The following is a 24,442-nucleotide window of genomic DNA, read 5'->3' as shown; positions in this document are numbered from 1 at the left end:
AGTTACCAAGCATGGTCCACATTCAAGGAGGGGAAGGGAATTACATTCTTTTTAAGGAAGGAATGTCAAAGAACTTGTGGACATATTTAAAAGTGCCGTATATGAAAAATGTGGGGCCATGATTAACCCCAGCTCTCCTGAGGGGGCAGTTCTACTAGACCCAGTGTGAACATACCCGGCCGGTTACTGCCCGTGGGCTGGGTGAATTAAATTAAGAATGCTCAAGAGAGCTCTTCTTTGTCCAGTGGCTGTTTTTTCCAGCTTTTTGTTCACCCATGGCTGTGTTTCTTTTTCTGTTTTTCTCTTCCTATTTCCTGTTAAGAAGCTGGAAGAGAAATTACAATAGCTAACTTTCACTTTTATAGTTTATTAGGGGTTGGTAAAGTTTGTAGGGCAAGAAGGCTGAAACTCTCGGTTGAAGCTATGAGTCTTTTTTTTTTAAAGATTTTTATTTTATTTATTTGACAGAGATCACAAGTGGCAGAAAGGCAGGCAGAGAGAGAGGAAGGGAAGCAGGCTCCCTGCTGAGCAGAGAGCCCGATGCGGGGCTCGATCCCAGGACCCTGAGATCATGACCTGAGCTGAAGGCAGAGGCTTTATTTATTTTTTTTTAAGATTTTATTTATTTATTTGTCAGAGAGAGAGAGGGAGAGAGAGCGAGCACAGGCAGACAGAATGGCAGGCAGAGGCAGAGGGAGAAGTAGGCTCCCTGCCAAGCAAGGAGCCCGATGTGGGACTCGATCCCAGGACGCTGGGATCATGACCTGAGCCGAAGGCAGAGGCTTAACCAAGGCAGAGGCTTAACCAACTGAGCCACCCAGGCGTCCCAAGGCAGAGGCTTTAATCCACTAAGCCACCCAGGCACCCTGAAGCTGTGAGTCTTATATCATGTTGTTTCCATTTAATGCAGAGAGTTGACAATTTGTGGCAAACAGTTGTGTGGTAGTTTCAGGAGAGTTACTTAACCTTTCCTTTCTGTGATGCCTGCACTGGTATGAGATGGGGCCCTTTTGTCCCTGGGTAGAAGTTCTGTCTGTTCTTATTAACTCGTGTGTTGTTTAATTTGGTTTGGATGCAGTGCTGGACTTCTGGAAGACCATCGCTCAGGGGATGAAGGGAGGTGGTTACATAGTCATGAGACATGGAGAGAAATCCAGAAAAGCTGGCTAGGAGTTTTGGGTAACAACCTGAAATTGGAGATGTCTGTTTAGCTTAGGGAATAACATTTTTTCTGCTCTGCAACTGAACTAAGAAATGTAGTCATCCTCAGACAAGGAACAGAAACTTAATGGGCTCCTCAAAGGGATGTGGGATTTTTCATGAGGAAGAGAATGTCTGTCTCTGCTGTTAGAAAGAAATAACAAAGCAGGCGATTCTATTTATTTCTCTGATGAAGGCAAGCTGAGCAGATGGGAAAGAAATGAACTGGGTAGGCTATAGAAATTTCTAGAAAATGGAAACAAGACTTTTTAAAAAAGGGAATAGAGCCCAGGAGCTTTATTTGTATTATCTCATTTAATCCTCACCGTGTGCTCACAGGGTGGGTATTGTCACTTCCATTCAATGCTGGGGAGACCCACTTCTTTAAAGTCACGCAGCCCACAGGTGTGGTAAGGTCAGTGTTAGAAGGTAGGCTTGTCTGGCATAAAGTCGGCATTTTCCACTGCTTTTTACTCTTCCTACAGGCAAAGTCAATCCGGGATTCCTGGAAACTAGGAGAGGAATTCTTGGGGGCACTACAGGGAATCTTGGCTAAGGGCTCCCAGTGCTCAGTCAGAGGAAACACTGAAGCAGGTCATGAGAGGAACTGGAGAGTCTGGAAATGGTCGCAGCTTAGATGTAAGGGCCTCTGTATCAGCCCACAGCCTGTGGACATGAGGGAACTTGTGATGCGGGCCGTCCTCTCTGCAGCCATCTGGATCTAGATTTGGATCTACGCTCTGCAAACGCATCCATTTCCTACATACATACTTTCATGTTAGTTTAATAAAGAGCTTTTTTGAAAAATCCAAGCTTTGTTTTGGTGGAAGAGAAAAATTTTTGGTCCCCCTTTGGTTGCATTGGACTAGAGGTGGGCTCAGTCCGTGCCCGTGGCCAGATGTGGAGGTATCCTCTAGCAAGGGACAGATTGTAACTGAGAACCTGGGACTTGAGGGTCGTGTGTTTCAGGTTGATTTCTTCCTGCCCCGAGCTCAGGTCCCTCAAAACCTCAAAATTATGGCACAAAAGCAGAAATGAGTTAAGTAGTGGAGATCGACTGGGCTTATTAGAATTGCTACCTGGTGTCTCTTAAACTTTTCTCACCCTAGTGTTGTTGTCTGTGTGTGTGTGTTTGTTTATTTTATCCAGCATTTCTTCGGGACACCTTTACTTCCCTGGGCTATGAAGTTCAGTCTTTCTCGTATCTGAGTGTGGACGGTATAATCCGGGTCCTTCGCCGAGTTGCCTGCATGCCTCAACACCGAGACTACGACAGCTTTGTGTGCATCCTGGTGAGCCGAGGTGGCTCCCACAGTGTGTTTGGCGTGGATCGGACACACTCAGGGTTCCCTTTGGATCGGATCAGGAGGATGTTCATGGGAGACGCATGCCCTTTTCTCTTAGGGAAGCCAAAGCTCTTTTTTATTCAGAACTACGTGGAGTCAGAGGACCCGCTGGACAACAGCAGCTTGCTGGAGGTGGATGGACCAGCAGTCAAAAACCTGGAATCGAAAGCCAAGCATCCTGGGTCATCTACCATTCACCGAGAAGCTGACTTCCTCTGGAGCCTGTGCCAGGCGAACGTGTCCCTGTTGGAACGGTCCTCCAGCTCTCCGTCATTGTACCTGCAGTGCCTCTCCCAGAAGCTGGGGAAAGAAAGGTGAGCCACCTGGGTGGGTTGTGGCCCATCCCGGGACCACTTGTCTCTTTTCTTGTTGCCACGATGGAGATGGCCGCTGTGCCACGTTGATGCTCTTCTCTTCAGGGAGGAAAGGATTTTTCATTCCCTCCTGGGGATGCCTTAGGAGGAGGCACAATTTATAAATGCTTTGTGCTCCAGGAGGTCACTTGCTAGTCAGCTTGTAGTTTGGATCTTGTTCTTCAAAATGAGTAAATGTTTGATTGTCTTTTTAAAAAAGTTATTATAAAAGCAGTACATTCTCCTTACTGGAAAAAAAAAACAACCTGTGAAATTTAAATGCCAAAAGCAGACTATAACAAGCAGTGATAGGCCTACTTATTAGAATCAATTTCTGTTAGCCACATCTTGGCGTATTGCCTTCCAGATCTTTCTCGGATACCTGCATAATTATATCTAAATGTTTTTCAAACCAAAATGGAATCATCATCTACTATTACTTTATAACCTGCCTTTAGTTGGTGTAACAGTACATCACATGCATTTTACATGTCAGTATCGGACAACATCATTTTAATGTCCATGGAATAGTCCAGAATAAGGCTATGGCGTACTTTACTTGACCCATTTTCGGTCACTGGAAGGTGTTTTGCTTCCATAAAAGGAGAGCGTTCAGTATCTTTGTGGCTCAGTATTCGTGCTTATCTGTACTGTTTTCTTGAGGAAAATTCCCAGAAGAAGAATTGCTGTGTCAAACGACATGCATTTTGAAAGGCTGGGATGCCTTTCAGTCTCATCAGATTGCCCTCTAGGACACCTGCTCTGCACGAGAGTGCCTGTGTCTGCGAATTCTGCCCAACACCGCGTGCTCTTTTCTTTCCCTGTCTTGACCGTTTGAGGGAAGGAAACCGATACCTGACTCCCCACAGCGGCAACTCTTTGTTATATAGACATATCTGATGTTGATTGCCAAGAATACTTCTCTAAGAGAAACCTGGGTGATTTGGTTTTCATTTAAGAGGATTATTTCCATGTAAGACTAGCAGTCCATTTTCAGTTGTCCCATTACAATTTAGAATGAAATTTCGGAGCCATGTGCGAAATGCATTCTGTGGTAGCTCTGGGGACCCCAGGAATATATTGCACGGCCTGTGACACCCGCCTCCCTCCCTGCTCAGTCGCAGCAGCAAGGAAGGGACTGTAGTAGAAATGACTCAACCTTCCATATGCCAGCAGTGTTCTTGGCATCCAACCTGCATCTGCGTAGGGGATCCAGGTGTGTTACTATCTGGCTGGCGTGTCTCTAGGATAAGATTCAGTTGTCCCTTGAGTGAGGGGACTGTGGTCATTGGCCCGGACTGCTGCCAGCTGGCTTGGATCACTCACTAAGCAGCTCGTAGAGCATTTAAAAAGGAACAATTTCAATGCACTGTCACCTCTGTTGGCTTCTTTCAATCTAATGGCAATCTGTCTCCTCTTTGACATTTGCATGGCATTAATTTTTGCCTTTCTTGTTCCCTCCAGAAGACGCCCGCTCCTAGAACTCCACATTGAACTCAACGGCAGTGTGTATGATTGGAACAGCAGAGCGTCTGCTAAGGAGAGGTACTATGTCTGGTTGCAGCACACGCTGAGAAAGAAACTCATCCTCTCTTGCGAATGAACAGCCAAAAGCCTTTCCTACTCCCACCGTCTCCACCACTAGGCCAGAAGTAGTTTTCAAGCGAGGGTATGTGTCATGTGGGGAACATGAGGTCTTGGATGTGCTGAAATGAGCCTCAATGAGGACTGCGATCAGGGAGGCGTGTTTGAACTAAAGCCTCTGGGTGGAAAGCTTTGGTCTCTTGCTGAAAGTGTCTGAAGCCCGTGTTAGGAAGGAAATGGCTGTGAAACTTGAAAAACCAAGAGCTGGTTGAGTTGGGTGTCTCAGGATTATGTTGCCTTCCTTCGTGCCAGTAAGTAAACCAGGGCCACGGAGACGGTTGTAGTGACACATCTACCACTATCCTACTACTACTATAAGTTTAGTGAAGGATACGAGCATTCAGTGCATAGCCGTGTCTTTGTGATTGGACATTGTCTGTCTGTCTAAGACTCCAGTTCTAGTTCACAGCTAACCACATGCATTTTTCTTTCTCACATTTGGTGGGATGACCCGAAAGGCAATCATTATTTAAAATTGCATTTAAAGGGGCGCCTGGGTGGCTCAGTGGGTTAAAGCCTCTGCCTTCGGCTCAGGTCATGATCTCGGGTCCTGGGATCAAGCCCCGCATCAGGCTCTCTGCTCGGCAGGGAGCCTGCTTCCCCCTCTCTCTCTGCCTGCCTCTCTGCCCACTTGTGATCTCTGTCTGTCAAATAAGTAAATAAAATCTTAAAAAAAAATAAAATTGCATTTAAAGTTTTTAAAAAAACATATTTATTTTTATATACATATATATATTTTAAAGGTTTTATTTATTTATTTGACAGAGAGAGATCACAAGTAGGCAGAGAGGCAGAGAGAGAGGAGGAAGCAGGCCCCCCGTTGAGCCGAGAGCCCGATGTGGGGCTCCATCCCAGGACCCTGAGATCATGACTTGAGCCGAAGGCAGAGGCTCTAACCCACTGAGCCACCCTGGCGCCCCTTATTTTTGTATTTTTGACTGGGTGTTAAATTGGGTGTATCGGTATGTGTTAATGTAGTAAAATATTTCAAATCTTACAATAGCCCCTAACCAAAAATTCACCAAGTACTCAGTAATAAGGGTATGGTAATGATGATGTATTCACTGGCTGGTATTTTATGTTACCCTTAAAATTATATTTCTAAATAATAAAAGCTTACATTGAGCTGTTATTAGCTCATTATATAAATTGCATGGATTATCTCATTTAATCCTCTCTCTGCAAAAGAGCTCTGTGAAACAATATCCAATGGAAAAAAGACAGTCTCCTCAACAAATGGTGCAGGGAAAACTAGCCAGCTACATGCAAAAGAATGAAACTGGATCACTTTCTTACACTGTACACAAACACAAACCCAGAATGGATTAAGGACCCAAGTGTGAGACCAGAAACCATAGAAATCCTAGAAGAGAGCACAGGCCTAATTCCTCTGACATCAGCTATAGCAACATTTTTCTAGATGTGTCTCCTGAGTCGAGGGAAACAAAAGCAAAAATAAACTACTGGAACTACATTAAACTAAAAAGCTTCTACATAGCAAAGGAAACAGTCAAGAAAATAAAAGACAACCTGCGGAATGGGAGAAGATATTTGCAAATGACATGTCTGATAAAGGGTTAATATCCAAAATATATAAAGAACTTATACAACTCAAGAGCCAAAAACCAATCTGATCAAAAATGGGCAGAATACACAAAGAGACATTTCTCCAAAGAAGACATAATGGCCAACAGATACATGAAAAGATGCTCAACATGACTCATCACCAGGAAAATACAAATCAAAACCACAATGAGATGTCACCTCATATGGGTTAGAATGGCTGAAATCAAAAAGAGAAGAAATGCAGCCATTCTTGAAGACAATGTGGAGATTCCTCAAAAAGTTAAAAATAAAGCTACCCTATGACCCAGAAATTGCACTACAGGGTATTTTCCCAAAGGATACAAACATAGTGATCCAAAGGGGCACATGCGCTCCAGTGTTGATAGCAGCAATGTCCACAATAGCCAAAATACAGAAAGAGCCCAGATGTCCATTGACAGATGAATGGATAAAGAAGATGTGATATATATCTCACATATATCTATCTGATACACACATATACACACAATGGAATATTATTCAGCCATCAAAAACAATGAAATCTTGCCATTTACAAAGACTTGGATGGAACTAGAGGGTATTGTACTAAGTGAAATAAGTCAGAGAAAGACAAATATATGATTTCACTCACATGGAACTGAAGAAACAAAACAGATGAACATAGGGGATGAGGAGGGAAAATAAGATGGAAACAGAGAGGAAGACAAACCACAAGAGACACTGAATTCTAGGAAACAAACTGAGGGTTGCTGGAGGGGAGGTAAGTGGGGGATGGGGTAACTGGGTGATGGGTATTAAGGAAGACACATGATGAAATGAGGACTGTTATATGCAACTAATCAATCACTAAATTCTACCACTGAAACTAATAAAACACTGTATGTCAGAGAAAGACAAATATCATATGATTTCCCTCATATGTGGAATTTAAGAAACAAAACAAATGAACAAAGGAAAAAAGAGGCAGGGGCACCTGGGTGGCTTAGTGGGTTGAGCCTCTGCCTTCGGCTCATGATTCCAGGGTCCTGCTTCGTGGGGAGCCTGCTTCCTCCTCGCTCTCTCTGCCTGCTCTCTGCCTACTTGTCTTCTCTGTCAAATAAATAGATAAAATCTTTAAAAAAAAATAATAAAAGAAAAAAAAAGAAAAAAGAGGCAAAGAGACTCTTAAATATGGAAAACAAACTGATGGCTACCAGAGGGGAGGTTATGGGGAGGATGGGTGAAATAGGCGAAGGGAATTAAGAGTACACTTATCATCATGAGCCCTGATTAATATACAGAATTGTTGAATCACTATATTGTATACCTGAAGGTAATAGAATACTGTATATTAACTATATTAGAATTAAAATTTTAAAAAGGCAGTTGTTTATTGTCCTTCACCTTTTCATCCCTTCCTCTGTCTTGCTGACTAGAATGTGGATGTGATGACTGGAGCCTTAGCTTCCATCTTGAACTGTAAGGATAAGGGCTACACTGTAGGGATAGCTAAATGGTGAGCAGGAAGGAGCCTCTTTGGATGAGGACAGAGTCTGGATTTTTATGTGAGAGGGAAAAAGTGTGAGATTTATATTTCTTTCAACCTAACACAGTCCAACTATGCATTATTATATGATTAAAATGTTTACAATGTTTATATGTGTTATGAGTATAAACAAATTGTCTAGATGATTTAAATTTTCCAATTATTGTTTAAAAATATATGCACACTTAAAATATGAGCTACCTGTATGTTTAACATGCATCTTGGTTGCTTCTAAGTTTTGGGATTGAAAAAGGGTGTGATAAACATTTGTGTGTTCATTTTTGTGGCTAGCTCATTTGGGTAAATATCTAGGAGAACAATTGTTGAATTGTATAGTAGGCTTATCTTTAATTCTGGAAGTAACACAAGACTATATTCCCAAATGGCTATATCATTTTGCAGAGTTCCTATTGCTTCACATCCTTGCCAGTATTTGATACTGTTAGTGTTTTGGATTTTAGCCATTTTAATAGATGTATAGTGATAACACGTTTTAATTTTTGATTACCTAAAGGCACGATAGTGAGCATCTCTTTTATATCCTTATTTGATATGTGTATATCTTCTTTGTTGAGCTGTCTGTTCAAATCTTTTGCCCATTATTAAACTGTGTTACTTGTTTTCTTACTGGTGAGGTTTTTTTCCCCCTTAAGATTTATTTATTTGAAAGAGGCAGAAAAAGAGAGAGAGCAGGGGGAGGGGCAGAGGGAGAGGGAGAGAATCTTTAAGCAGGCTCCCTGCTGAGCAGAGACGAACTTGGGGCTTGGTCTCATGATCCTGAGATCATGACCTGAACCAAAACGAAGAGTTGGATGCTTAACTAACTGAGCCACCAAAGCAGCCCTCTTCTTGGTGAATTTTAGGTGTTCTTTATGTAGAATGCCTAGGTGTCTCAGTTGGTTAAGCCGCTGCTTTTGGCTCCGATCCTGATTCCAGGGATCAAGTCCCTCATCAGGCTCCCCGCTCAGCCAGGAGTCTGTTTCTCCACTTCCTCTACTGTATTGCTGTGCGTGCATGTGTGCTCTCTCTCTGTCTCTGTCAAATAAATGAATAAAATCTTTTTTTAAAAAAAGAATGTATATTTTGGATATAAGTCCTTCATCAGATATGTTTTACAAATATTTTCTGCCAGTCTATGGTAGAAGTTTATAATTTTAATGATATTCAAATTACAGTTTGTTTGCTTGTTTGTCTTGGATTGTGCTTTTAGTGTGTATCTCAAAAATACCTGTATTTTTTTTAATATTTATTTATTTGACAGATAGAGATCACAAGTAGGCAAACAGGCAGGCAGAGAGAGAGGAGGAAGCAGGCTCCCTGCTGAGCAGAGAGCCCGATGCGGGGTTCGATCCCAGGACCCCGAGATCATGACCTGAGCCGAAGGCAGAGGCTTAACCCACTGAGCCACCCAGGCGCCCCGAAAAACCTGTATTTTTAACATACATACATACGAGCTACCTGTATGTTTAACATAAAAACCCAAGGTCACACAAACTTTCTTCTATGTTATTTCTTTTTAAGATTTTATTTATTTGAAAGGTAGAGAGAGTATGTGCGTGTCACCCCGGTGGGGGGTGTCGGTGCAGATTACAAGCAGATCCCTTGCTGGGCATGAAGCCCAAGGCGGGGCCAGGTCCCAGGATGCTGACATCATGACCTGAGCCAAAGTCAGACCACTAACCACTGAACCCCTTTCCTATGTTATTAACCAGAAGTTTTAGAGTTTTGCGTTTTGCATTTAAGTCTCATCATTTTGAGCTGCTTTTGTGAAAGGTGTAAGGTCTTTGTCTATATTCATTCTTTTGTTTTGATCATTATATTTAGAGCTTTATATTGAATATACCAATATATCTGATGTAGGTAACGTGTCAGGAGTTTTAAATCAATACAATGATATTACTTGTTTCAGCTTTGCGCAGTGGCAGTATCGTAGCCAATGAGGTTTATCCGAGGCGCGATTATTGCTAATTGAAAACTTTTCCCAATACAATGATATTACTTGTTTCTTTGTATACAAAGCACAACTTGTGACTTAAAAAATGAAATAAAAATTATGTATTGTAAAAGGGTCCAGTTTGTTTAATATATAAACATCCTTAATGTATTTATTTGAAACATAAATGTCATAACATTTAACACTGTTCTTTCTTTTCATTCACGTAGTCATGTCTATATCTATGCTTTCTATCATATTTAAGTTACAATTTTTCCCTCTTTAAATGATGATACGAGAAACATCTTTTCTTCATTATTTGGTAAGGACTTCTTGCCCCAAACCTAGGATTCCCATCCCTTTCCTCATGCCTCTTCTAGCATAGCTCCTGAGCATTATTTCAACTGTCTTGCATCTTTAATCTCTCTCTCTGGTTTTTGACCCTACAGTTCAAAAACAGGCTCTGACTCCCCATCAAATAAAGTCCCTCTCTTTCGAGTCACTGTCTTACATATGACTACTCTATACTCTATATTCTTTCTCCTTTCATCTACTTACTCCATACTTCCTTGCTATCTGGATTCACCTTAATCATTCTGCCAAATCTACAAGATCCAAGGGGGACTTGCACCAAAGTTACCAAACTAGTAGTCCATAGATTCTATGGGGTCATTGTCCCTTTCCTACTTCTCCAGGCTACCCCACCCTAGAGTTTGATCAAGGACTTCCTTGACCAAGTCTTAGTATCTTTCTCCTCCAGATCTGTAGATGTGGATATGCACAACGATCATGCCTTTCTTTATACGTTCTTTTTTGACAACCTTGTAGCTTCAACTACTACTCCTATGCTGCTAACTCGTAGGATATTTCTAGTCTAGACTCTTCAATTTCAAATCTCACCCTGCAACTTCCTGGGAAATGTTTCCACTTCATTTCCTTTTGGCACCTCAAACTCAGTATACTCCAAATATAAACAAAAGCTTCATTCCAAATCTGCTTTTCTGCCCGTGTCTCCACTTTAAGTCAACAGCCCCTCCAGAATATCATTTTGCCCTGACCCACCCACTCCTATGTTTCTTTAGCTAGTTTCCAAATCGTTTGGTTCTGTACCCAGAATGTCTTTTCCATCTATCTCCATCATTACAATTCCCCCAGCTTTCATTATCTCTCCATTGAACTGTGGTAATAGCTTTCTCACTAATCTTGCCTCTAGCCTCTTAATTCTATGATTCCTTCATACCTGGCATCCTGAAGAATCTCCCTAACAGCTTTGTCACTTCCCTCCTTTGAAACCTTCAAGATTCTCCAGTGCATACACAATAAGAGGGTGGCTGGGGGATGGGGAGAGAGATGGAGTAGGGAGTAGGGGCTGCTGATGTAAGTCCTGCAGTCCAAAGGCCCAGAGAACCAGGAGCTTTAATGTCCTAAGGTAGAAGAAGATGACCAACCCAGTTCAAAAAGAGAATTTGCCCTTCTTCCTGTTTTATTCTTCCTGACTGTTAATGGGTTAGATGTTGCCATTGGCAAGGGCAGATTTTCTTTACTCAGTATACTGAATTAAATGCTAATCCCTTCCAGAAACATCCTTACAGACATAGCCGGAAATAACTTAGTGGTTCTCTGGATATCCCTTAGCGGCCAAGTTGACACACCCAGTTAACAATCAGAAGGTTGTTTGTGACATCTCATCACATACTCCAGACATATTCCAGATCTCCATTTCTTTTTTTCATTGAGATATAATTCATCTTTTATAAAACGATCCTTTAAAGTGTACAAGTCACTGAATATATATTCACAGCTGTGCACATCACCACAATCTAATTTCAGAACATTTCATCTACCTAAAAAGAACCTCTGTACCCTTTAGCCATCGTTCCCTATTCTCCCCTTCCCCAGCCCCTGAGCAAACACAAATCTGCTTTCTATCTCTATACCTTTATCTATTCTGGATATATTATTTCATGTCCTACAGTACATTTCCTTTTGTATCTGATTTCTTCCACTAAGCATAATGCTTTCAAGTTTCATCCATGTTGAAGAATACATAAGTACTTCATTTGATTTTATGCCTGGATAAGATTCCCTTGTATAGGATATAGTGCGTTGTGTTTATCTGTTCATCCGCTGATGAAAATTTGGATTGTTTCTACTTTTTGGCCTTTGTGAATTATGCTGCTCTGAGTATTCATGTAAGTTTCTGTGTGGATGTATGTTTTCGGTTCTCAGGTATATGTAAGTCCAGTGGACTTAGTGGATCACATAGTAACTCCAGGTTCAACTCTTGGAGGACCGCTAGATTGGTTTTCAAAGGGGCTGGAGCACTTTACATTCCCACCAGTAGCGTATAAGGGTACCAATCTCTCCACATCCCTGTTTTTGTCTTTTTTTTTTTTAATTATTATAACCACCCTACTGTGTGTGAAGTGGTATCTCACGGTGGTTTTGATTGCGTTGCCTTAATGACTAATGTTGAACGTCTTTTCGTGTGCATATTGGCTATTTGTATATCTTCAACGTAGAAACATCTATTCAAATTCTTTCCCATTTTAACTGATTTGTCTTTCTATTGTTCTGGTGTAATTTTTTTTTTTTAAGTTTTTTTGTTTATTCATTTGACAGAGAGAGAGCACAAGCAAGGGGGAGTGGCAGGCAAAGGGAGGGAGAGAAGCAGGCTCCCTGCTGAGTAGGGAGCCCAGTGTGTGTTGGAGGGGAGCTCGATGTGGGGATCGATCCCAGGACCCCTGGGGTCATGACCTGACTTGAAGGCAGATGCTCAGCTCAACGGACTGAACAACAGGTGTCCTATAATTATTTTTTATATATTCTGGTTACTAGTCTCTTATCAGATACAAGATTTGCAAATAGTTTCTTCCATTCTAGGTGTTTTCTTTTCACTTTCTGGATAGGGTCTTTTCTAGCGCAAAATGTGTATATTTTGATAATGTCCAAAATTGATCTGTTTTTCTTTTGTTGCTTAAAATTTTCAGCATCATATGTAGGAAACTATTGCCTAATGCAAGGTCATGAAGGGTTACTTGTATTTTCTTATAAGAGTTATATGATTTTAGGGGAGCACCTGGGTGGCTCAGTGGGTTAAAGCCTCTGCCTTCAGCTCAGGTCATGCCCACATCAGGTTCTCTGCTCAGTGGGGAGCCTGCTTCCTCCTCTCTCTCTCTGCCTGCCTCTCTGCCTACTTGTGATCTTTGTCTTTCAAAAAATAAATAAATAAAATCTTAAAAAAAAGTTATATGATTTTAGCTCTTACATTTAGGTCTCTGACACATTTTGAGTTATTTTTGATTTTCTTTAAACAGCAATAAAATATTTTACTCGTGGGGCGCCTAGGTGGCTCAGTCATAAGTGTCTGATTTCAGCTCAGGTTATGATGCCAGGGTCCTGAGATCGGGTCTTGCATTGGGCTCCCCGCTCAGGCGAGCCTGCTTCTCCCTCTCTCTCTGCCAGCTTTCTCTCTCTCTGTCAAATAAGTAAATAAAATCTTAAAAAAAAATTTACTCTTTTAACCACATCTACCTAGTTTCCTAGAAAACCTATTGTTAGTTTATTAGACTCTTTTAGGAAATATCATCATGGAACGTTGAGCTTTTGTCACTTTAGATGTACTTAGCTTCTTGTCCCAAACTCACTCAAATGAGAAAGTAAGACGGAAGACCTTCAGGGTTCACAGACTGGGAAAGGGTGAATTTAAAGATCAGGTTACTAATTCCACAGTTGGATTCACCCAATGAAAATAATTATAAACATGTGCCAAGATTCATCTATAACTCTCTTCTATGCAGCATTGCTCACAATAGCAAAAAATTTTGGAAACATATTAAATGTCTGATAATTAGAAATTGGCTAAATAAATATGGTACATCCATAGAAGAGAATATCATTAGCCACTATACATCATGTTTTCAAAGACTATTTAATGACATGGAGAAAAATACGTGAGTGTTATTAAGTGAAAAAAAATCGTACAGCTCAATTCAGTTTTTGGCAAATAGTATACACATAGAAAAGTGGAAGGATAGACATTAAAATCTTCTTTTTCTTTACTTTTTTTTTTAAAGATTTTTAAATTTTATTTTAGAGAGAAGGGGAGAGTACATGAGTTGGGGGAAGGGCAGAGGGAGAGGGAGGAAGAATCTTAAGGAAGCTCCACACTGAGTGCAAAGCCCCGCACCATCTCACGACCCTGAGCTCATGACCTGAGCGGAATCAAGAGTCGGACGCTTACTGACTGGGCTGCCCAGGTGCCCCTAAAATAGTCTTTTTGAAGGATTTTTTAAAATTTATTTTAGAGAGAGAGTGCGTTGAGGGGGAGGAGGAGAAGGAGAGAGAGTCTTAGGCAGATTCCATGCTTAGTGTGGAGCTCGACTTGGGCCATGGAGCACGATGCAGGGCTCCATCCTACCACCTTGAGATCACCACCCGAGCCGAAATCAAGAGTCAGACCCTTAACTGACTCTGCCACCCAGGCGCCCCATATACTAAAATGTTAAGGTAGTTACAGACCACAAGTGACACTCTGTTTCTCCATTTTTCAGTTTTTCTACATTAAATATTGGAAATTCACCAGCTCTCTCTCTTTTTTTTTTTACCACTTTGGTACTAAAACAGATCACTTGGTAGTACAGTTGAATCCAAAATGGGTCACACTTTACTTGTCTAGAGCTACAGTCTCCTGCCAGTTCACTATTTGGACATCTCTACTGGGATCCTTACAGAGAGAGTCTTCCCTTCAGTTCTTTTTTTTTTTTTTTTTTTTTAAGATTTTATTTACTTATTCTACAGAGAGAGAGAGATCGCAAGTAGGCAGAGAGGCAGGCAGAGAGAGAGGGGGGAAGCAGGCTCCCCACTGAGCAGAGAGCACGATGTGGGGTCGATCCCAGGACCCTGGGATCATGACCTGAACGAACGCAGAGGCTTAACCCACTGAGCCACCCAGTGGCTCACTAACCCACTGTGCCCCCCCACACCACCTTAAAAAATATTTTCCCCTTCCGTTCTTGGCTTCACCGTGCTCCCATATACTGAGAATGAAACTGGTTCTGGCAAGGTCTGGAGTGTGCGGATAAGGTGTGGCGTCAGTGTGGGGAGAGGGCCTGGAAGTTGGGGAGGGGATGGCTAATCAAAAGAACCTGCTACCTCAGGCCCCGGGGCAGGGGGACTGAAAATTTCAAGGCACAGAGCTCTTCTCCAGCTGGCATACTACTCATCTTCCCCATCACCTGTGCTCATTTTTTAGGTCACGAGTCTACACTTATAAAGTTCCCTTTTATAAACTTAGAGGTTGGAGAATTTGGACCAAAGCCTGGATACAGGCAAGCCTACTACCCACCACCACCAGGCACTCTGAAGGCGGAACTACAGAGAAACAGTCCAGTATTTCCCTTTGGTCCCCAGGGCAGTGGCAGACTCCCATCACTGTAAAAGGCTTTATAGGTTTTGACTGGCGTAGATTTTGATGTAGACCCGGTTGACGGCAACCAGTCAGGAAAGGTGCTGTAAGAAATGTCTATTCCTTCCACCACTCTCAACTTACCATTAGTGTGCCCTCACTTACTATGCTCTAAACTGGAAGAAGTATGAAATATTGACCACAAATAAAATGGTGCACCATCTCACCTCCCGAACTTGGTTTGAGTGTTTCCGCTGGGTCCCTAGGAAAAAAGTTGAAGGTTTACTTCATGTGTCTCTATTCTACTTCTACTTTCCAAGCTTAGCTCCAATACCTCCCGCTCCTTCCCCAAGGCATCTTCATCCCTTGTTCCTGGGGACCCCGTGGCACTTAGGTGAAGCCCCATTGCCGCATCACCACACTCTTGGCCGGTGGTTATAGAGACCACGGCATCTAGAGGTAAGGGCAGCCCGTGGCCTTGGGATCAAGAGCATGGGATTTGGAATCAGAGAGACCCAGAATCCCCATCTCTTCCCAGCTTTGGGATGATGGCAAGGTCCTTTGCATCCGTGAACTTTGATTTCCTCACCTACTGAGTAGAGCTAATAACATGGACTATAGACAGTTCATCAGAAAAGAAGGGGCCAAGCGGGGGAGTAGCCATAATTATTTGAAGGCAGACGTGTTTTATTCACCTTTCTTTTCTAATTGTGCCCAGTACGTGCTGTACACACAGAAAGGGCTTGCTAAATATTTAATACTGTATCATGAATACCCAACTTTTGTATCAACATGGACGGGACTGGAGATTATGCGAGTGAAATAAGTCAAACAGAGAAAGTCAATTATCATTTGGTTTCACTTGTGGAGCATAAGGAATAACACGGAGGACATTAGGAGAAAGAAAGGAAAAGTGAGTTGGGAGAAATCAGAGGGCGAGACGAAGCATGAGAGACTGTGGACTCTGAGAAACAAAGGGGGTTTTGGAGGGGAGGGGCGTGGGGGTTTGGGTGAGCCTGGTGGTGGCTATTAAGGAGGGCACATATTGCATGGAGCACTGCGTGTGGTGCATAAACAATGAATCTTGGAACACTGAGAAAGTAAAATTAAATTTACAAAAAGGTTGAAGAAGCTAATGTGGCTTTAAGGACAGGGTGTGGAGTGATAGTTTTCCCAAACTACCTTCTGAAATGCCTCAAGGAATTAAATAGAATAGAAGACTAAGACTTAGGGCTTGGGTGTCTTTGTCTTTCCAAAAAAAAAAAAAAAAAATTGTGGGCACCTGGATGGCTCAGTCAGTTAAGCAACTGCCTTCGGCTCAGGTCATGATCCCGGAGTCTTGGGATCGAGTCCCACATGAGGCTCCCAGCTCCAAGGGGAGTCTGCTTCTCCCTCTGACCTTCTCCCCTCTCATGTTCTCTTTCTCACTCTCTCTCTCTCAAATAAATAACTAAAAATCTTTAATAAAAAATTGTGGCAAAATATACATAACATAAAATTTACTGTTCAAACGCTGTTTAAGTGCATGATTCAGTAGCATTAAGTACCTTTACCTGCTTGTGCAACCATCACCACTAGGACTTGTCTTCCTTCCTTCCTTCCTTCCTTCCTTCCTTCCTTCTCTGAGCCATTTATTTATTATTAGTAATAGTAAAGAATATTTCCAAATGGCATACATTCCAATAATAAGTGGAACTCCCTATATCCATGCTCAAGCCTGTCAGTAGGGGTTTTAGAAAAGTCGTATACACACAATTATGTCTTCAACACTTACAGCCACATTTGGGTTTTTCACACTTTTTCCAGAACCAACGAGGTGTATCTTTTGACCAGTTTATTAAATCCATTAAACTGTTCTGCCCATAGTACACTTTAAGTTGTAGGCTTTTTGAAAAAAGAAGTCCATTGACATACAATATCTGATTAGTTTCAGGTGTACCTGATAGTGATTTGATACCTTTGTACATTATGAAATGATCCCATGTTAAGTCTAGTTACCATGTCACCATACAGAGTGATTACAAAATTGCTGACTATATTTTCCTACACTACACGTTACATTCCCATCACTTATCTATTTTATAACTGAAAGTTTGTATCTCTTAGTCACCTTCATCTATTTTAGGTGTCCCCCAACCCGCACTCTAGTCACCAACAGTTTCCTATATTTATGAGTCTGTTACTGTTTTGTTTGTTCATTTGTTTTGTTTTTAGATTCCACATATAAGTGAAATCAAATGATATTTATCTTTCTCTGTCTGATTTATTTCGTTTAGCATGATACCCTCTAGGTCCATCCATGTTTTCACAAATGGCAAGATTTCACTCATTTCTTTTAAAGATTATTTATTTGTTTATTTGACAGAGTGAGAGCACATTAGCAGGGGGAGCAGCAGAGGGAGAGGGAGAAGCAGGCTTCCTGCTGAGCAAGGAGCCCAGTGTGGGGCTTGATCCCAGAACCCTGAGATCATGACCTGAGCCAACGGCAGACTGTCTGAGCCACCCAGGCACCCCTGATTTCATTCATTTTTATGGCTGAGTGATAGGGCTTGTCTTTCTTAAACATAGAAGTTCTCTGGTTGATGCCGAGGATGTGAAAATGGGACTTAATATATTTGTTAATAAAACATCATATATCATCATATATATAAAACATATATAAAACATCATAAATCACTTTTTTTAGAGATAAGATTCTGTACTTCTCAGAGCCCTGTGCATTTGAATTTGCTGAATTATAGTATAGTGACTTAGAGCTAGATTTGCTGGTTTTAAATTTTGGCTTTCCCATTAGTTCACCATGTGATCTTGGACAAATTACTTAACCTTTCTGTGTCTTAGTTTTCACATCTTACAAGAGGGGTCATGCTGATAATATGTATCTTAGAGACTCGGGATGATTAAGTGAAAAAAATGGTGCTTCACACATGGTAGTTGCCATGTAAGTATTAGGTATTGTTTTTATTCTTAGAAATAATGTCCTCAAAGTCTCTTGCCCGCTGCACTGAATGTGCTGTGAGGCCAAAGACTTCATCAGTTTTGTCTGCTAATGAGTTCCTTGCAAATATCTCCAAATGGGCCTATAGTCCAGCTCTCCCTCCATTTTCTCTGTCTTAAAATTGTATTTGCACATACAATTTTTTGAGAAAGAGTTAAGATGGCTGACCACTATTTCCTGAGCTTTTTGGGTTTTATTTTTAAAGGTTAAGTGAATTTGGGGAAGGAGATGGTTAGGAAAATAAACTCTTTCTCCTTTCTTTTTTCTTCCTTCTTTCCTTTCCTTCCCTTCTTCCCTTCCTTTTCTTTCTTTCTCTCTTTCTTGTTTTCTTTTTTCTTTCTTTCTTTCTTCTTTCTTTCTTTCTCTCTTCCTTCTTTTTCTTTCTCTCTCTCTCTTTTTCTTTCTTTCTTCTTTGATTCATCAACCTCAGTGATCCAAGGGAATGCCTAGAACTCTTAGGGCCTTTCAAAAGTCCATTTGCAGGGGCCTGGGTGGCTCAGTGGGTTAAGGCCTCTGCCTTCTGTTCGGGTCATGATCCCGGGGTCCTCGGATCGAGCCCCACATCGGGCTCTCTGCTCAGTGGCGAGCCTGCTTCCCCTTCTCTCTCTTCCTACTTGTGATTTCTCTCTCTGTCAAATAAATAAAGAAATAAAAAAAAAAAAGTTCATTTGCAGGAGGAGCCGTTGGTATAACCTGGGAAACTCCCGAGCAGTCCAATTGTGGAAAGTCGTGGCTCTTGCCTCTAGGAGGCGCTGTCTGCCAGTGTTCGTCTACACCGGGAGGGGTTGGAGGGGAAGGCGGCGGGGCAGCTGTGACGTAGGCAGGAAGTATGTTTTAAGTTACTGAACCCGACCATCCAGTTTTCGCTTGCAGAGGCAGCAAGTCCTGAGTTCTTTTCCCGCGCAAGTGAGAGCTTCTCTGGAACTTGGATTACGCAGAAGATTCTAATTTTTAAAAAACTTTATTTTTAGGCAATTTCCCCCGGAACCATTTACCTCCAGAGGATCAAGGGAGTAGGACCTGAAGGTATGCGATCAGCACCTTTCCCCTGCTGAGGTCTTGCACTCTAGCCTCGGTCCTTGCCTTAGTCACAGACATTTGCAGAACCTCTCGTGGCTGATGGCACGATCGCTGCCTGGATTTACTAGCTGTGCGGGGGGGAAATGACGGTTTAAAAAGCCCCAGGAAAGCTCTAACACAGACTTTTATGGGCGGAAATATGCTAGTCCATAAATGCAGACAGAGTCTGGCCACTTCAAGTTAGACAAAGTCTAGCCGACGGGAGGTTGGAATTCGGGGGAAACTGCAGGGCGAGCGTGTGATATCTTAGAATACCTTAAGAAGCCGTCTCGAGAGGCCATTCGTTGGGTTTCTGGTATCACAGGCTACTCCTAGAAGGGAAGACCCCATGGCTGATCACATTGAAAATACCTTTTCCGGTGGGCCTGGGTGAGTCACTCGTTAAGCCTCTGCCTTCTGCTCAGGTCATGATCCTGGGGTCTTGAGATCGAGTCCCACTTCCCACTCCCCGCTTAGCAGGAAGCCTACTTCTCCCTCGCCCACTCCCCCTGCTTGTGTTCCCTCTCTCACTCTCTCTCTTTCAAATAGATTAAAAAAAAAAATTCCAAATAAATCTTAAAAAAAAAAAAAAAACCACCATTTTCCGTTTTCTTTCTCCATCTCCGCCTCCGTCTTTCTTTAAGTAAGCTGCACACCCAGTATGGAACTTGGGCTCACAACCCTGAGATGGAGTCATATGCTCTACCTACTGAGCCAGCCAGACGCTCCTCTGTTTAATTTTTCTAGCAATAAAAGTAATGTGTTCATTGCATAAAATCTGGAAAACTCAGGAGACAAAAAGAGAATTTAGAGTGTTTGTGTTTATACCACCTAGAAATAGCTGCTCTTTGTAATTGATGTTGTTTTTTTGTTATGTTCTCCTTCCTTTGGAAAGTGGTTTCTTGTTTCTAAGTAGCCAAGTCTTGCAAAGAGAATATATGCCTCGAGGCCTTATAGAACGAATAATATTACAGTGAAAAATTTTATTAGTTCATTGCTCCTCTGATTAGAATGGAATTTAGTGTAGAAAATACCATATGAACTTTATGAACTAAGCGGGTGGAAATACTAATTTAGTGATTTGTGACTTCCTTCATTGATTTGAGCAACTCTTATCTAAAACCACCCTTTCTTTTGGGGTCTAGGATTGTGGCTTCTCTTTTTGTGCTATATGGACCTGTCCCGTTATGGTTGTTCTTAGATTAGTGGACACTTCTGAATTGTAAACCCCCAGACTGCTTTATTTCTAAAATGAAAGGCATGAGTCGAAGCACTGTTTCTGCCCTTTGGTGGGAATGAGTGAAGAGTTCTCACCGGGAGACATTGTGCTTTGTCATCCTCCCTTTTGACTCACTGTCACCAGGGTCATTTTGATTTGGGAGAAGTGAAGGTAAATTAGATTCCCAAAAAACCTCCCTCCAGACCTCCAGTCACCACGCAAGTGTTGGGCTCATTTTTTTGGCTATTGGGTTTTGAAGGTTTTTTTTTTTTTTTTTTTTTTTTAAGATTTTATTTATTTATTTGACAGAGAGAGCTCACAAGCAGGCAGAGAGGCAGGCAGAGAGAGAGGAAGGGAAGCAGGCTCCCTGCCGATCAGAGAGCCCGATGCGGGACTCGATCCCAGGACCCTGAGATCATGACCTGAGCCGAAGGCAGTGGCTTAACCCACTGAGCCACCCAGGCGCCCCGGCTATTGGGTTTTGAAGTGAGCTTGTAGGAATATTTATTTTTCAGCACTTGGGGGAGAGTCTCATGCCTGGAACAGAGGAGGCCTGGGAAGTTGGGGTTCCGTGTATATTTCCTCTCTCATGTGCTGCCCCACCTCTGTCTCTTTCAGGCTGGCCATGGCATCTCAAGGTCGAAGTCTGAGTTTCTCTTCAGATGATAATGGTCAATCAAACTTCCGGGGGAAGCTTCTGACTATTGATTCAAAGCTGGGGAGCCAAGATGTGGAGGCCTTGAAGTTTCTCTGCCGAGACTGCATCTCGCACAAGGAGCTGGAGAAGGCCAGCTCCGCGTTAGACATCTTTGATCATCTGTTGGCAGAGGAGCAGCTGAGCGAGGAAGACTCCTTCTTTCTGGAGGAGCTCCTCTACCTGATCAAGCAGAAATCGCTGCTGCGCCACCTCAACCAAACCAAGGAGCAAGTGGAAAGTTTGCTGCCCACCCGAGGGAGGGTCTCTCTGTTCAGGTGAGGAGGGCCTCTGTGATCAAGACAGTGGGTTGGGGGATGGGGAGGCTGGGGGTGTTTCCATCTAGGTGGTGTTCACTCAGGCCACTGAGCTTTGAAAGGAGGCTGGGATTCTGCCCTTTTTCTTATCTCCGTCCTTGGGTGACGGTGCTTCTAAACCAGATCTCTCTGGGTCAGGTACTCTTGAGATGAGAGGTTTTCAAAGTGGGGCTTTTCACTTTTTTTAAAAAAGATTTTATTTATTTGACAGAGAGAGCGTGCGCGCAAGCATGGGAGCAGGAGGCAGAGGCAGAGGGCAGCTTCCCGCTGAGCAGGGAGCCCAATGGGGGGCTCCATCCGAGGACCCTGGGATTATGACCTGAGCTGAAGGCAGATGCTTAACTGACTGAGCCACCCAGGCGCCCCCAAAGTGGGGCTTTTCAAAGCCCCACTCTGGGCCCGGAAGCAGCTTTCTCTGCTTGGCTTCTCACTGCCAAAGGAAGCCGGCCTCCACACGGCGGGCCTTCACTTTTTTCCTTTACCCTCCTCATTCCCAGACAGCCCTTCCTGTGAGTCACTGTGGGCACTCGAGAAGAGGGAAAGCGTGAGTTCTTGTGGCCAGATAAACAAAATGAAAAAAGATACGTCTCTGGGGTAGGGAAGGACATCATTTATGCCATGTCCTGTTTTAAATTTTCATACATTTTTGGGTGAAACCCAGAGAGGTAAAATACAGATATTTTGTATTTATATATTTTTTGTATTTTATTTGTATTTTGTATCTGTATGGGGTGACATAGACATCAGGTCTATCATGGGTCAGACCTTAGATAACACACTTTTTTTTATTTTAAGATTTTTTACTTGTAATTGAGATATAATTGACCTATAAAATTATGATAATTTTAGGTGTACAACATCATGATTTGATATATGTATGTATTGTGAAATGATCACTGTAGAAAATCTGACATTTGTCACCACATTTGGTTACAAATTTTTTTTCATGAAAACTTTTAAAACCCACTCTTCAGCAGCTTTCAGATATGTAACACAGTATAGTTGATTCTTGAGCCTGCCTCTACTGCTTATTGTGTTATCTTTTAAAATTTTGTTTTATTTTTAATCTTATTTTATGTTTGGGGAGAGAGAGAGAACGTGTATGCGCGTGCATGGGCGTGGGGGGAAGGGCGGAGGGGGAGGGTAAAGGGAGGGGGAGACAGAGAATCTTTTTTTTTTTTTTAGATTCTATTTATTTATTCAGAGAGAGATATCACAAGTAGGCAGGGAGGCAGGCAGAGAGAGAGGGGGAAGCAGGCTCTCCGCTGAGCAGAGACCCGGATGCGGGGCTCGATCCCAGGACCCTGAGACCATGACCTGAGCTGAAGGCAGAGGCTCAACCCACTGACCCACCCAGGCACCCGAGACAGAGAATCTTGAGCAGATTCCATGCTCAGTGCAGAGCCCCATGCAGGGCTGGATCTCACGACCCTGAGATCATGACCTGAGCCAAAATCAAGAGTCAGAGACTTAACTGACTTCGCCACCCCGGTGCCCCCTTATTGTGTTAACCTAATGTAACAGGCCACTTAAAGGTCAGAGTTTTAGTTTTGAATCTATACAGTGGGGTTCCAAATTGTCTACTCATGGGCTGTGATCACTCCCGTGAGAGAGAATATTTGTAAAAAGCTCTTGATTTACTGTACTGTCCTCTGCAAGTCTGAGGTTTTGTTTGTCTCTCTTGATGTATGTCTTAGAAAGCTGCTCTACGAACTGTCAGAAAGCATCAGCTCAGATAACTTAAAGAACATGATCTTCCTTCAGAGGGACTCGATTCCCAAAATCCAGATGGTAAGTGGGTCATAGAGAGTGGGGTATTGGGGAGCTCTGCAGTAACCCGTGTCGGGAATGTGCTGGGGTTTTCAGGAAGGGATTTTATTTGCTGAAGATGATGTCATACAGTGCTTGGGAACATTGACTTTGGTGCTGGGGGGGGCCTGGATTCTAGTCCCGGTTCTAACGCCTTGATGGGAGGTGAGTGATGGAAGCTTTCTGAGCCTCTGTTATCTCACTTGTCATATTGTCAACAATCCCATCCTTTCCTTCTGAGACTGTTGGGAGAATTAGACAACATCATGTGGGTAAAATTTGGCACCTGGTAATCAGATAATAAGTGGTTAACTGCTGTTGGCACCCACTGTGTTTTTCCATAGAGAAACGTGTGGAAATGAGGAGGTGGGAAATCATGGTGGAGTGGAAATGGGGCATTGATGACCTACATAGGGGCCCTGTGTGTTCTTCTTCTTTTTAGATTTTTATTAATATATTTATTTATTTGACAGAGAGATAGAGAACAGAAGTAGGCAGAGCAGCAGGCAGAGGAAGAGGGAGAAGCAGGCTCTCTACTGAGCAGGGAGCCCGTGTGGGGCTTGATCCCAGGACCCCGGGATCTGATCATGAGCCGCCCAACCGACTGAGCCACCCAGGTGCCCTGACCCTGCGTGTTCTTTTGAGGAACTTTGCATTATCTCCCGTGTAGGGTTTTTGTGAAAATCAAATGAGACATATGTTTGAGGATGTGCTTTGTAGAGGGCTATACAGGTGTTTTGAACTAATAGTATTTTTAATAATAACATAATTACTGTTTATTAACCATATTGCTATAGGGGTCACATTTAAGAGTAAGAAAGTAGCAATAGTTCTCTCTTCCAGGCCTCAGAACTTGATATGTTTTTCTTTTGACTCTAATATCAACTTGTAACAAGCAAGTTAAGTTGGGAAAGGGGCCACTTTTCAAATTTCCCCCCATAACATCACTTTATAATTGTGCTATTCAATGGCTATGTTTATTAGGTTTTAAGTTCTGTGGCATCTGATAACACCCTGAAAAACAAGTAACGTGTACGGAAGTTAGAAACGTAGTACTAAGTGAACAGCCTCAAACCCTCCCCCCATGCAACTTAGGAATGTGAATATCACCCACGCTCTCTCGAGCCTACCAGCCTACGTTGCCTGCATAGCCCCCCTCCCCCATATCACATTCTCCTGAGATCTCCTTATATTATTGACAAGTAAATTCGGTTTGTAGAAAAATCACTGAGGAGTGGGAAGCTGTTTTATGTGGGGTAGGTCAAATGAGGACTATGTGAGTAATTCATTAAATATGTTTCCTGGTGTCTGACCTGTAGAGCTGAGGAGGTTCATTTTACTTACCTTGCTCACAGTCTTCCAGGTCTGTCTT

The 24,442-nt window shown here is 42.6% G+C and overlaps 2 protein-coding genes, 1 long non-coding RNA gene and 1 pseudogene across 10 annotated transcripts in view; 3 read left to right on the top strand and 1 right to left on the bottom strand.

Annotated features, from left to right (window-relative positions):
• Positions 1-4,609, top strand: part of CFLAR (CASP8 and FADD like apoptosis regulator) — a 43,874-nt gene extending 39,265 nt beyond the window's left edge. For 6 of the 8 annotated variants that reach the window (XM_032860093.1, XM_032860091.1, XM_032860087.1 and 3 more), the window contains 2 exons: positions 2,350-2,860; positions 4,364-4,600. In XM_032860093.1, coding sequence (XP_032715984.1) covers positions 2,350-2,860; positions 4,364-4,502 — 650 coding nt within the window. In that variant the 3' untranslated portion in view covers positions 4,503-4,600. Of the gene's footprint in view, positions 1-2,349; positions 2,861-4,363 lie in introns of all 8 variants that reach the window. The other 2 variants (XM_032860095.1, XM_032860094.1) reach the window with 2 other exon arrangements.
• Positions 4,610-8,825: 4,216 nt separating this feature from the next.
• LOC116869134 lies at positions 8,826-9,161 on the bottom strand. The gene is made up of 2 exons (XR_004382967.1): positions 9,061-9,161; positions 8,826-8,862 (listed from the first exon to the last, which is right to left on the bottom strand). It is a non-coding gene; the product is annotated as an uncharacterized LOC116869134 (long non-coding RNA).
• Positions 9,162-9,541: 380 nt separating this feature from the next.
• On the top strand, positions 9,542-9,652 carry LOC116869274 (annotated as a pseudogene).
• A 9,186-nt stretch (positions 9,653-18,838) lies between these two features.
• CASP10 (caspase 10) overlaps positions 18,839-24,442 on the top strand; it is a 30,011-nt gene continuing 24,407 nt past the window's right edge. The window contains 3 exon segments of the mRNA XM_032860086.1: positions 18,839-18,998; positions 20,869-21,222; positions 22,959-23,052. Of these exon segments, the coding sequence (XP_032715977.1) occupies positions 20,876-21,222; positions 22,959-23,052 (441 nt within the window). The 5' untranslated portion in view covers positions 18,839-18,998; positions 20,869-20,875.

The sequence above is a fragment of the Lontra canadensis genome, unplaced genomic scaffold (genome assembly GCF_010015895.1).
Source record: "Lontra canadensis isolate GAN:19392208 unplaced genomic scaffold, GSC_riverotter_1.0 scaffold18, whole genome shotgun sequence".
Classification (NCBI taxonomy): Eukaryota; Metazoa; Chordata; class Mammalia; order Carnivora; family Mustelidae; genus Lontra; species Lontra canadensis.
Note: the sequence above shows the minus strand (reverse complement) of the source record. Positions and strands in the feature narration are given on the sequence as shown.